Source organism: Canis aureus, chromosome 19 (genome assembly GCF_053574225.1).
Source record: "Canis aureus isolate CA01 chromosome 19, VMU_Caureus_v.1.0, whole genome shotgun sequence".
NCBI classification, from domain to species: domain Eukaryota; kingdom Metazoa; phylum Chordata; class Mammalia; order Carnivora; family Canidae; genus Canis; species Canis aureus.
In genome coordinates this window covers 52136583-52148904 of record NC_135629.1, presented here as the reverse complement: position 1 = coordinate 52148904, position 12322 = coordinate 52136583, and the positions used below count along the sequence as shown (strand labels likewise).

At 58.7% G+C, this 12322-nt stretch overlaps 2 protein-coding genes and 2 non-coding genes across 6 annotated transcripts; 3 read left to right on the top strand and 1 right to left on the bottom strand.

Moving 5' to 3' along the window:
• Nucleotides 1-7: 7 nt before the first annotated feature.
• P2RY11 (purinergic receptor P2Y11) lies at nucleotides 8-10199 on the top strand. 2 transcript variants are annotated; one of them, XM_077860013.1, is made up of 13 exons: nucleotides 8-130; nucleotides 230-400; nucleotides 877-978; nucleotides 1176-1226; nucleotides 1331-1501; nucleotides 2174-2250; nucleotides 2442-2549; nucleotides 2652-2775; nucleotides 2874-2952; nucleotides 3054-3183; nucleotides 3260-3426; nucleotides 3509-3595; nucleotides 5498-6889. In XM_077860013.1, the coding sequence occupies exons 1-13, from the start codon at nucleotides 113-115 to the stop codon at nucleotides 6589-6591; spliced, it is 2379 nt and encodes a 792-aa protein (XP_077716139.1). In that variant the 5' UTR covers nucleotides 8-112; the 3' UTR covers nucleotides 6592-6889. The 2 variants fall into 2 exon arrangements, with proteins under 2 accessions (XP_077716139.1, XP_077716138.1); XM_077860012.1 differs by lacking the exons at nucleotides 8-130; nucleotides 230-400; nucleotides 877-978; ... (7 more) ...; nucleotides 3260-3426; nucleotides 3509-3595 and adding an exon at nucleotides 4188-4308 and having other exon boundaries at nucleotides 5498-10199.
• Nucleotides 1026-1112, top strand: LOC144291263 (small nucleolar RNA SNORD105). Its single transcript, XR_013358576.1, has one exon. It is a non-coding gene; the product is annotated as a small nucleolar RNA SNORD105 (small nucleolar RNA).
• Nucleotides 2292-2371, top strand: LOC144291268 (small nucleolar RNA U105B). Its single transcript, XR_013358580.1, has one exon. It is a non-coding gene; the product is annotated as a small nucleolar RNA U105B (small nucleolar RNA).
• Nucleotides 6884-11479, bottom strand: EIF3G (eukaryotic translation initiation factor 3 subunit G). 2 transcript variants are annotated; one of them, XM_077860014.1, is made up of 11 exons: nucleotides 11354-11473; nucleotides 11193-11239; nucleotides 10659-10742; nucleotides 10468-10556; nucleotides 10279-10338; nucleotides 8863-8967; nucleotides 8587-8776; nucleotides 7724-7831; nucleotides 7489-7625; nucleotides 7296-7402; nucleotides 6884-7012 (listed from the first exon to the last, which is right to left on the bottom strand). In XM_077860014.1, the coding sequence occupies exons 1-11, from the start codon at nucleotides 11371-11373 to the stop codon at nucleotides 6997-6999; spliced, it is 963 nt and encodes a 320-aa protein (XP_077716140.1). In that variant the 5' UTR covers nucleotides 11374-11473; the 3' UTR covers nucleotides 6884-6996. The 2 variants fall into 2 exon arrangements, with proteins under 2 accessions (XP_077716140.1, XP_077716141.1); XM_077860015.1 differs by lacking the exon at nucleotides 8863-8967 and having other exon boundaries at nucleotides 11354-11479.
• Between the last annotated feature and the right edge of the window lie 843 nt (nucleotides 11480-12322).

The following is a 12322-nucleotide window of genomic DNA, read 5'->3' as shown; positions in this document are numbered from 1 at the left end:
CGGTGACGCCGCCGCGCGTGCCGCCTCACGTGACCTCCTCGCCGGCGCCGGAAGTGAGCGGCGCGGCGCCGGAAGCAGCAGGCGGAAGGGTGCAGCTGGAGGGGCCGGCGGCATGGGGCAGTCCGGGCGGGTGAGGCGCGGCGGCCGGGACTGGGGGGCGAGGCGCGAGGGGGCCGAGGGGACGGGGGGGGGGGCCGTGGCGTTGACCGCTCTCCTTTCGCCCCCGCAGTCCCGGCACCAGAAGCGTGCGCGCGCCCAGGCGCAGCTCCGCAACCTCGAGGCCTACGCCGCGCAGCCGCACTCGTTCGTGTTCGCTCGGGGCCGCGCGGGTCGCGGCGTCCGGCAGCTCAGCCTGGATCTGCGCCGGGTCATGGAGCCGCTGACCGCCACCCGCCTGCAGGTCTGCGTCACCCGGCGCGCCTCCGTCAGCCATGGGCCCTGTCTTGGCGGCCGCGGAGTGGCTCCAGTCTCCTTGGCTCGAGAAAGGGACCCTTACGGGGAGCAGCGTCCCTGCGGCTCAGGGATTTGTGGGGCAGCAGCGAGAGCGCGCGCAGATGAACGCACTCCGCTGGGGGCTTGGCTGCACGCCTAGGGCTGGTGGTTAGGGGCCTCGAGCTAGCAAAGCTAGGGTGGAAACTTGGCCTCTCTCAAAGGCCTGGAGGAAGCTAGTTAACGTCTCAGGGATCAGTCGCCTCATCTGCAGATTGGGCGATGCAGTGTTCAACGGATAAATTCAAGCCTGATTAGCTTTAGAGGTCGGGAGCGTTTCACTCTCTTCTCTTTCTTGGAGAAATTAAATGCAAGAAAGGTCATAACAGCCTCAGCTTGTAGTCTTTCTGTTCATGATCCATCCTATTTGTTTTTTGCAATTCCCAGATACGAAAGAAAAACACCCTGAAGGATTGTGTGGCAGTGGCCGGGCCTCTTGGGGTCACCCATTTCCTGATCTTGAGTAAAACAGAAACGAACATCTACTTTGTGAGTTAATACCTGGGAAGCCCTGATTTTCTCCCTGACCTCCTGCTCTCCCAGCTCTCATGATGAACCCATATGCCTCTGAGCTGCCATGATTCTGGCTTCAAAGTAAACGCTCTGAAGAGATGGAGCAGAGGTTCCCACTCCCTGCCCCCCCTAGCTGGATGCCTCCACTCTTCACCAACTCTTTTTTTCTGTAGAAGCTGATGCGCCTCCCAGGAGGCCCCACCTTGACCTTCCGGATCAACAAGGTATGGATTGGAGATGGTAGGGGGGGTGTTGGGTAGGGGATGGGTTTGGGGTGGTGCCGACCACATGTGGCTGCCAGGCACCCACTTCCCACCCTGTCCTGCAGTATACGTTAGTGCGAGATGTAGTCTCCTCGTTGCGCCGACACCGCATGCATGAACAGCAGTTTGCCCACCCACCTCTCCTGGTGCTCAACAGTTTCGGCCCCCATGGCATGCACGTGAAGCTCATGGCCACCATGTTCCAGAACCTGTTTCCCTCCATCAATGTGCATAAGGTGGGATGGGCCTGGTGTGGTGGGAGATGAGGGTGGACGGGGCATCTGGGACAATAGGTACCACACATAGGCCCTTGGGTTGTTTGTTCAGTCCTCACCTCTTGGCACTGAGGCTGAGAGCTCCGGGTTCTGAGGTCCAGTTTCACTCATGTGTTCTGTGATTCTAGGGTAAGAGACTCTTTTAGGAGTTGCATTACTCAAAAAAAAAAAAAAAAAAAAAAAAGGAGTTGCATTACTCTTTGGAGGACAGAAAATGATGCTGATGGTCCTTTATTTCTGAAGTGTGGCAGGTGTTGTGACTCCATTTTGTAGACAGAGAGACAGGCAGACAGAAGTGAATTGTAGTTTGATGTCAGTTACAGGGAGCAGGACTGGATATTTTAACTTGTCTGGCTCCAGAGCCCCAGCTCCTAACCCCCAGCACTAGCAGGTCTCAAATTAGGCTGTTAGGTGCCAATCATCGGGGAGTCTGGTGTAGACCGCTTCAGTGGGCCTAAGAACCAGGATTTCTAGCCAGTGCCTGAACCAGCCCATGAGTCCCCACAGTGCTAGCAGCACCCCACACCCCCTTGCTGGGAGATTTCTGGAGTATAGCCGTGGGCTTGGTGTGGCTCCACACAGGGAAGTCTGTGGGTGGTTCATGTGGTGCTTTGCCCCACCTCTTCCTTCCAGGTGAACCTAAACACCATCAAGCGCTGCCTTCTCATCAACTACAATCCCGACTCCCAGGAGCTAGATTTCCGTCATTAGTGAGTATTGGGAGGTGGTGGGGGTGGAGGAGGGGTGACTTTCATGTGCGGCTGATGACAGTGTTCCAGCTGAGGGTCTGTGATTGCTCAGTCTCAAAGTAAACGCTCTGACGCACTGTGGGAATGGGTAGGCAGAGCTGACCTCCAGTCTCACAACTTCTAACACCCTTCTCACGCCCTGGCTCCTGCAGTAGCATCAAAGTTGTTCCAGTGGGTGCAAGTCGAGGGATGAAGAAGCTTCTGCAGGAGAAGTTTCCCAACATGAGCCGTCTGCAGGACATCAGCGAGCTGTTGGCTACGTAAGGAGTGCACTGGGTGGGAGATCACTGAAGTCCTGGGTACCCTGGAGCTGTTTTAGGAGCCTGAGATCCCCCGCTGACCTTGGTGTGTCCTCTGCACAGGGGCGCTGGGCTGTCCGAGAGTGAGGCAGAGCCTGATGGTGAGCACAACATCACTGAGCTGCCCCAGGCTGTCGCAGGGCGTGGCAACATGCGGGCACAGCAAAGCGCTGTGCGGCTCACAGAGGTGAGGCCCAGCCCTGGGGCAGGCCCAGTGGCAGAAGTGACTCCTCTGGCAGCCCCCAGCTCTGAGGAAGAACTGACTTTTTGCCCTTGTTTCTCCAGATTGGGCCTCGGATGACGCTGCAGCTCATCAAGATCCAGGAGGGTGTGGGAGAGGGGAACGTGCTGTTCCACAGTTTCGGTGAGGATGGGGCTGGGGAACCATGGGCTGGAGGTCTAAGGCCCTTGCAGGTGGGTCTCAAAATACACTTGGGTCTCGGTGACCTGTGTCATCTTCCTCAGTGCACAAGACCGAGGAGGAGCTGCAGGCCATCCTGGCAGCCAAGGAGGAGAAGCTGCGGCTGAAGGCCCAGAGGCAGGACCAGCAGGCTCAGAACGTCCAGCGCAAGCGGGAGCAGCGAGAGGCACACAAGTGTGTGGCCGTGGGCTGTGTGGGTGAGGCAGGGTTGCAGGTGCAGGCTGCCCCCCTCACTGGCACCCCTTTCCAGGAAGAAGAGCCTGGCAGGCATGAAGCGGACGCGGGCAGAGGCCAGCGGGGATAGCGATGCTGAGGACCCTGGTGCCCCCCCGGAGACAGAGGGGGCTGGCCAGCAGGAGGAAGAGGAGGACGAAGCTGAGTATTTCCGCCAGGCAGTGGGAGAGGAGCCCGATGAGGGTATGTGGCAGGGGATTACTGCAGCCAGGCACCTTGGGCTTGTCTTTGCCCTGGTGGCCTCGACACAGTCTCTTCCCCACAGACATGTTCCCGAAAGCAGCCAAACGCGGACAGTTCACCGGGCCCCCAGGCAAGAAGCCACGAGGAAAAGAGCGGAGGCCAGATGGAGGCACTTACCACAGGCCTTCAAAGGCCAAGGGCAAGCCCCAGCGGGACCAGGCCAAGCTGGGACGGAGAGGAGCTGTCCGGGACCGCAGGCGAGGCCAAGCTCGACCACCTAAGAAAGTAGTCTGAGGCCAAGCTGGAGCAGTGGATGGAATGCCCCAAATTGGGGCCCAAAGACCTGCTTTGGACTTCCACCTGGGTCTCCAGGAGCAGCCCTTGGTTTCCTTTCATAAAGGAGCAGTTTCCCCGACCTAAGTCTGAGTCTGTATTTGGAACGGGGAGATCGCGAGTCCTGTGGTGCAAAGCCCAGAGAGGCTCGGGAATTGGACTGGGTTCTGCCCCTAACCTAGCGTCCCTTCCCCCATGCTGAGTAGTGGAAGTGCAGGGCCGCTTTCACAGGTGAAGGTGCTGGGCAGAACTGGTCCTGGGCCTCCCCAGCACCCCTGCCCAGGGTTACTTGCAAGCCTGTAACTGGTTGGCCCTGGAGAGCGAGATGTGAAGAGGAAGGAAACCCCAGGGTGGCGGCGAGGGCGGGGGAGTGAGGCAGCCGACGCCTGTACAGGCTGTGGGTGGGGCTGCTGGTGGGAGGGAAGGAGGGTGGAGCTGCAGGGAAGGGAGGGGCGAGCCAGTGCTGGTAACACTGGGCTCTGGCACTAGCACAGCGTGGGCCGTGAACCTAGAGGCAGGGCGTGCGGGCCATGGCCGCCACCACTTCAGGTGAGGAGCGAACGCTGCTGGGTCGGTTGGGCCAGGCAGGTGTCCTGGGCCCTGCGGTTCAGCTCAGGACCGAGGGGGCTGGCTCCGAGGAGGTGGAGGGGAGTGAGTTAATCGTGTCTGGACGGGGACTTCCTCCCAGAGCAGAGATGGGATGGGGAGGCAGAAGTGTGGTCAGGGAAGCAGTCTGGGGCGGGGGAAGGGCACGGGCATCTGGAGCCTGCTGGCAGACCGGGCGCAGGCAGTCCACCTGAAGCCGAGGCGGAGTTGGTACAGAGAAGGGGGTCCGTGCAGATCTGCTCTTGCACACTGCTGCGTCCCAGGCCTTACTCTGGGCACCAGGACACCAGCGGCAGGGCACTCCCTGCCCTCAGGAGATGTTCTCTTGGAGATGGACACACAGGCTTTGCAGAATAAGGGGACTGGGTGGCCTCGTGCTGTTAGAGGGGTCAGAATGGGCCTCTCAGGGCCGGAGACCAGGAGGAGGTCGAGTGGGGGCTGGTGACTCAGGGAAAGAGAATGTGCAAAGGCCCTGAGGCGGAATGTGCCTTAAGGAACAGCCAGAAAGCCGGTGTGGGAAGGACTGTAGGGAGTGAGTCACAGCCTGAAAGGAGAGTGAGCGGGTGAGAGGCAGGGTTCCCTCCTGGGGCCCCTCTGGGAGTCATGAACATTGCCCTTTTCTGCCAGCGAGGAGGGAGGTGCGAGGCCAAGGAATGCGACCTGACTCTGGGCACCGACCTGACTCTGGGCACCGTCTGGGAGGAGAAGAGATATGGGGGGTGAAGTCGGGAGCTGGGAGGCCTTGCCTCTGATGGTGCTGAGGAAGTGATGGTTTCTGAAAGTTGCAGCAGGGGACTCCCCTTCATGAACCCCCACCCCACCCATTCCGGGTTGTCACTGCTGGGTTATATGCATCCTGTGAAGGCAGTGATCCCCTTCCCCCATCTTCCTGAGGGTTCAAGGACGCAGACAAGCCTAGTAATTACCACAGGAAAGCACTCTGCGCTTCTGACCTTTCTGGGCCGGATTTCGCACCCTAGAGTTGCTGTGGCTGGTGCCCCCTCCCGGGCTCAGAAAGGACAGGAGCATGTGCCCCCAGAGGGCGCCTGTGACCAGGCACAGAGTAGATGCTCTGAAGGTCTCGAGCCATGTGAGGAGGAACTGCGCTCACTTGGGGACCGTCTGCCCACAGGTGCTCTGACCTGCTCAGCCAACTTCTCAGTAGAAATTGACCGTGAGTTCAGCCGTTTCCAGGCAGCCTTTCTGTGCCCCATGCTGGTAGTTGAGTTCCTGGTGGCTGTGGCCAGCAACGGCCTGGCCTTCTACCGCTTTGTGACGCGGGAGCAGCGCCCGTGGCACCCCGCCGTGGTCTTCTCAGCCCAGCTGGCCATCAGCGACCTGCTCTATGCCCTGACGCTGCTCCCGCTGGCTGCCTACTTCTACCCGCCCAAGAACTGGCAGTACGGGGAGTTCACGTGCCGCCTGGAGCGCTTCCTCTTCACCTGCAACCTGCTGGGCAGCGTCATCTTCGTCACCTGCATCAGCCTAAACCGCTACCTGGGCATCGTCCACCCCTTCTTCACCCGCAGCAGCTGGCGGCCCAAGCACGCCTGGGCCGTCAGTGCCGCTGGCTGGGCACTGGCAGCCCTGTTGGCTGCACCCACGCTCAGCTTCTCGCACCTGAAAAGGCCACAGAGGGAAGGCAGCTGTGTCACAGAGAGGCCTGAGGCCTGCACCAAGTGCCTGGGGATGGCAGATGACCTCCGCCTCGAGGCCTACAGAGCCTACACCTTGGTGCTGGCGGTCCTGGGCTGCGGCGTGCCGCTGCTGCTCACCCTGACAGCCTACAGTGCCCTCGGATGGGCCGTGCTGCGCAGCCACGGCATGACTGCTGCCGAGAAGCTGCGTGTGGCAGCGCTGGTGGCCAGCAGCCTGGCCCTCTATGCCAGTTCCTATGTGCCCTACTACATCACACAGGTGCTCAACGTGCAAGCTCGGCAGCGCTGGAGGGCCCGCTGCCCAGGCTTTGCCAGCTTGAATGAGGCCAAGGCAGCAGTGGATCAAATGACCTATAGGACCCACCAGATAATGCGGGGCCTCATGCCTCTGGCCATCTGCATCCACCCACTGCTTTATATGGCTGTGGCACCCAGCCTGGGGTGCTGCCACCAGAGCTGCTGCAGCTGCAGCAATAGCCAAATGCCAGAGGACACGGGGAACTCTGGCCAAGTCCTGCCCCTCAATGTTACAGCAACCCCCCCAAAACGTGGAGCCCTAGTCCCCTGAGCTAAGCCCATGACCTGGCTTATTTTGAGCCACTTCCTCACCACAAGGCATTGAGACCAGCAGCAGAATGGGGGCCAAGAGCACAAGAGGCTCCTGGCCCTGAGCCACTAACAAGCCCTGAACTGCCAAAGGCCCCAAACCACCACTTCTTCCCCTACACAAAGACCTGTTCGGGGACCAGCAAGTGCCAGGCCACAGTGGCAGGAACTTCTGCCTACAGCACTGATCCTAAAGAGGGCTGGCCCCTCTAGCCAAAGAGTGGGTGACATCTGTGAATAAACGAGACAACATATGACAACAGGAGCCTTTTTATTGCCAAGAGCCCCCTGCTTTCGGGAGCTACCTCCTAAGGCCATGGGGTCCTGGGGCCGGGGCCAGACAGCAGCAGCAAACATGGCAACTGGCTTAGTTGGTTGATGGCCTAAGAGAGAGAGACAGGTGATGAGGATACCAAGTGTGAGGGCTCCAGAACCCAAAGGGCATTCCAAGACCCTTTGCCACATACAACTGGGGTCTCTGACAATGCAGGAGGGCAGAGCCCACACATGGCCAGATGGGTAGAAGGCCCCCCCTCAAAAAAAAGACCTTAAATAACCTGTACCTCAGAAGAGGCTTGGGGACTATTAAACTAACGTGGGGCCCACAGTCAACCTAAGTGTGGGATGCGAAGAGGTGGGGCGAGGCAGGGGTGTGACAGGTCTTACTTGGCCCACTCAACGTTGAGGATGAGGTGGTCGTATCCAAAGCCAGACACCCCAGCAATGGCTCGTGCGGCATCCTCACGGCGGTGGAAGCTGATGAAGGCAAAACCCTGGAGGAGTGGGGGTAGAGTCAGAGGCCCTTAGGGCACAACTAGGACAGGTGACCCCATCACCCATCCCCACAGCCACCGCCCACCTTGGACTGGCCAGTGGTCTTGTCCTTTGCCAAGTAGATGCGAGAGATGGAGCCAAAGGGTCGGAAGAGTTCCTGTAAGTCAGTCTCACGAGTGTCCTCTGACAGGTTGGTCACACGGATAGTGGCATTGTCGTCGGCTACACAGGCAAGGAGCGACAGCTTGTAGAGGACAGCCCTAACCAGGCCCTGAATGAAGGATGACCATGGGACTAAGAGGTGCCCACCCGCCACTCACCTCTGCGGTTGGGCTGCATGGACTCGCCACGGCGGCTGGCCCCATCCCGCAGGCTCGGTGGCACATACTTCCCCGTCTTGTTCTGGGCAGCCTGCACGGGCTCCAGCTCTGCAGACCAAAGCAGCTGGGTCAGGCCTCACCCTGGCACAGGTGAGGGACAGATCCACCCCAGGGCGCTGGCAGCTCTGGCCCTGACCCAGCCCAGGCACCGTCTATCAAGCCACAGGTATCTGGTTTGTTCCACTGGCCGCCAGGACATGAAGGTCACATCTGGCAAGTCAGAGCAAGATCCCACTGGCAGCCCCAGGGCTGAGAGCTAGAAGAACACAGGAACATGCAGGGGCAGCCCCTGGGCCCCACACTCATGGCAGCTAACAAATGTGCTGCACACCGAATCACAGCTGTAAAACTTGCAGAGTCAACCCACTATCAGCAAATCACACTGAAGGACATGGACACAGGCTGCAGTCACATGTGCGAGTCTGCGCGTGTGCGTGCACACACCCACGCACACAGGCCATGGTCCCCTCTGTGGCAAACAAGGCACACTCCAGTCTGATCACAGAGTCTGCAGCAGAATCACAGCTCCAAGTCTCAAGCACACGCAGCCAGACCCATAAAGGAATGGTTCGCCAGCCCAACACGGAACAACGGTGGTGTTACCAGCAGTCCTGGCACCACCCCGCTGGTCTCGCACACTCACACAGACCACAGCCTGGCAGCGCTGGTGCCAGTGAGAGAGGACAACTTCTGATGCGGACAGCCCCGTTCACAGCAGCGGGTGGAGACCGAGGACACTCCCAGAGGTGCACGCAACCCGCCCCACCCCGTGGTCCGCCAAGCCAAATCCCAGGCCCAGGCACCTCCGGGCAGCTTCTCCTTCTCGCCGGTGGACAGGCCCAGCTGCTCAGCCAGCTCCTTCTGCATGGGCCCCAGCGTGTCCTTGTAGGGGCAGCGGGTAGTCCAGTGGTCGCCCTTGCAGATGCGGCAGGACACGATTTTCTGGCCCTTGAGCTTGTTCATCGGGTCCTCCTCTTCCTGGCAGTTCAGATCCTGGGGGGGGGTGGCAGTCAGAGCAGGGTTGCCACACCCTGGCCACCACCATCACAGCCACCGGCCCAGACCCTTGCCCAACTCACCTCTTTGCTAGTGATGAATGTCATGGACACGTCGTCACTGACTGTGGTGGTGGCCACGTTGGGCCCTGGTGGGTCAAACTCCGAGTTCCCAAACTTCTTCCAGTTCTGGGCTCGGGGCGGGATGGGGGACTTGTAAGGGCAAGTGGGACCCCCACCACCACTCGACCTACAAAAGCCCTCCCTTCAGGGTGTTTCAGCCTTGAACCACATTCTTCTCCCTCCCCCAAGTCTCCCAAAAGTGGTGACAACGACAGTTCCCATTTCCTAGCGTGTACCACTCCTGGCATGTGCTAGCCGCTAGCTTCAGGCCAGCTCCAGGAGGTGGGGACGGCTCTCAGCCCAAGTTCCAGAGGAGAGAACCAAGGCCCAGGGGGAAACAGTCACACAGTTAACCATTCCTGAGGCACCCATGACAGGAGGTGGGCCAGCTCCCATAAGGAAGTGACGCCCAGGGGTCACCCAGACTGTGAGGGGCCTTGAGATAGTTAAAAAACCTAGGCTTAAAAAAAAAAAAAAAAAAAAACCTAGGCTTGGGCAGCCCGGGTGGCTCAGCGGTTTAGCACCGCCTTCAGCCCAGGGCGTGATCCTGGAGACCTGGGATGGAGTCCCACATTGGGCTTCCTGCACAGAGCCTGCTTCTCCCTCTGCCTATATCTCTGCCTCAGTCTCTCTCTGTGTCTTTCATGAATAAATAAAATCTTTAAAAAAAAAAAAACCCTAGGCTTCAGCTTTCTTCCCCACCTTTTTAAGATTTTTATCTATTTATTCATGAGAGAGAGACACAGAGAGAGAGAGACGCAGAGACACAGGCAGAGGGAGAAGCAGGCTCCGTGCAGGGAGCCCGACGTGGAACTCGATCCCAGGACTCCAGGATCACACCCTGGGTGGAAGGCAGGCGATAAATCGCTGAGCCACCCAGGGATCCCAGCTTCCTCCCCTTTAAAATGGAGACCTCAAATGTTCCCCACCTCCCAGGACGGCTAGGGGTAGCAAATGAGAAAACACTTCCTGCAAAACACTTGCCATTGAGGTCTGGCACAGAGGAAGTCCACCGAAAATTGTGCCAATGCTATTTACAGCTATCACTTCTTCCTAAGCATGTAGCCCAGTTAAACAGGAGCTGCTATGACCGCCTGAGGGGAGGGCTTGGCTCTGTTCCTTCTGGTAAACAAGTAAACAAGCTGAGCGGAGTTAATCTAAACCACCCAACTTCTGCACCCTGGACTTTTCAGGGTCCCAACAGAGCACAAACACCCCTCAACCTTAAACCCCCTTGATCCAACAGAATAGAGACAGAGTTGAACCCCACTTCTAAAAATAAAGGTATCAGATCAAAACGCTGTCAACAAAAAGGATTCCTAATTCCTCCAAGCCAGCCCTGGGAGAGCCTCTAAGACAAGAGGAGAAGCGTCTCACCTTCCTCCTTGCAACAGCCTTGGAGGCCTTCCGCGTCTCAATTCTGAAGGTGCGGACGATCTGTGGAGGGGAGGGGAGAGGCTCCGAATTCCTGTGTTTCAAGGCTCTGGAGCTAATCAACCCAACCTACCCAACACACACACCATCCCCTCCGGGCCAAGGGGCCCCCAACTCCTCCCCCAGCCTCACCTTGAACTTCTTGCCATCCTCATCTATCTTGTACTCTGTCACTGTCTTGATGTTCCCATTGATGACCTCCTTGGGAGGCGGCAGTGGAGCTGGGAGAGAGAAGAGGGGAAGTAACAGCCTTGGGTGATGGAGGGGGAGGGGAATGCTGCTGGGGAGAGGGAGCCCCGAGTGGAGCAGAGGGCGTCACTCACCTCCCGGCACTAACTCAGGTTCTGGGCTGGTGTCGCCAGTGGCCAGAGGGATCCCCTTGAGGAGCTCGCTGGTGACACATTTGTCTAGGAAGGGGAGTGTGGGTAGGAGGGGTGAGCTGGAGGGGCGAGGGCTCCCAAGCTAAAATGAAGGGACTTCTGGGATGACGCCCACACCAGGGGCCTAGACGGCAGGGCCAAGGGCTTAGGCCTGGGGACCAAGTGCCCTGGGCTAGCCGTGCCAGGCCGTGGCGCTGGCTGAGTAATCTCGCGCAATGGCAAGGATGAAAGCGAGGGGCAGCCCATAAAGACATCCGGCGCTCGCACCCAAGCAGGAGGCTGGCTGTTACAGCTTCCTCCCCGGAGCAGCTGTGCGGCTTGGGCGGTGGCAAGGGAGCGGGGGGACCGGCCAGCCGGACACTTGGAAGTGGCGACAGGCTGGCGGGAGGCGGGAGGCGCGGGGGGGGATGCGGCACCGGACGGCGGTGCCCGGCTCGGCGCAGGCGCCCGTGACCCGGGGCGACCCGGCGTACTCACCGTCCTCGCCCTCCTCCTCCACCTGGTCGGCCCAGCTGGGCTTCGAACTGCAAGGGCAAGGTGGCGGAGGGGAAGGCTGGGTCAGCGAGGCCAGGCCCCGAGGAGCGCCCCCATGGCCCCCAAGCCGCCTCCCAGGCTTCGCTCCGCGACCCTCGACTCACTCAAAATCTCCGGTCGGCATTTCAAAACCTCCTCCACGCAGCACAAGTCCCGGGCCAGAGACCGGAAGTGGGGGGAGGACGAGACTTCCTGCGCCGCGGCCCAGAGCAGCCCGGCAGCAGCGCCCACAGCGCCCCCTGCGGCCGGAGGCAGAGGCGCCGGCCGTGGCACCTCCCTTCGTTCATTCCATTCATTTCACCTTTTATATGTTGGCAAGTTGAACACCGATAAAAAATAAATTTATTTTTAAAAAATCACCAACAGGGATCCCTGGGTGGAGCAGCGGTTTGGCGCCTGCCTTTGACCCGGGGCGTGATCCCGGAGACCCGGGATCGAATCCCACATCGGGTTCCCGGTCGGTGCATGGAGCCTGCTTCTCCCTCTGCCTGTGTCTCTGCCTCTCTCTCTCTCTCTCTGTGACTATCATAAAAAAAAAAAAAAAAAAAAAAATCACCAACAGGGATCCCTGGGTGGCGCAGCGGTTTGGCGCCTGCCTTTGGCCCGGGGCGTGATCCCGGAGACCCGGGATCGAGTCCCACGTCGGGCTCCTGGTGCATGGAGCCTGCTTCTCCCTCTGCCTGTGTGTGTGTGTGTGTGTGTGTGTGTGTGTGTGTGTGTGTGTGTGTGTGACTATCATAAATAAATAAAAAATTTTAAAAAAATCACCAACAAAGGAGAAAAATCAGTTTGAGCTAAGATTTTGCCACACCAGCATTCCATGCCAGTTGGCAATGGAGCAACGTGCACAAAACTGCGAGCGGACTATGACTCAGAAGTATCAAGACCAAGATATCAGTTGAATATAAAGGTGACTTGTGCACATTTTCAAATATGAGAGAATGTATGGAAGGACCCTATTAAAAGAATAAGGACAGTGCTTAATGATGAAGTCTAATTAACTCATAGATGAATAATAATACATAAACCAGAAATAGAAAAATGTGAGTATAGTGAATAGTGCTGAACAATGA

Bases quoted from the DNA above. Each gene is read 5' to 3' on its own strand.
- P2RY11 (XM_077860013.1), top strand. The intron at 2,251-2,441 runs GTGAGTATTGGG...TGGCTCCTGCAG, and splicing joins GAGCTAGATTTCCGTCATTA to TAGCATCAAAGTTGTTCCAG. The intron at 2,550-2,651 runs GTAAGGAGTGCA...TCCTCTGCACAG, and splicing joins ATCAGCGAGCTGTTGGCTAC to GGGCGCTGGGCTGTCCGAGA.
- EIF3G (XM_077860014.1), bottom strand. From the start codon at position 11,373: ATGCCGACCGGAGATTTTGA. The intron at 10,339-10,467 runs GTGAGGCTGGGG...TCCCCTCCACAG, and splicing joins AGGATGGCAAGAAGTTCAAG to ATCGTCCGCACCTTCAGAAT. The intron at 7,832-8,586 runs GTGCCTGGGCCT...TTTGGTCTGCAG, and splicing joins GAAGGAGAAGCTGCCCGGAG to AGCTGGAGCCCGTGCAGGCT.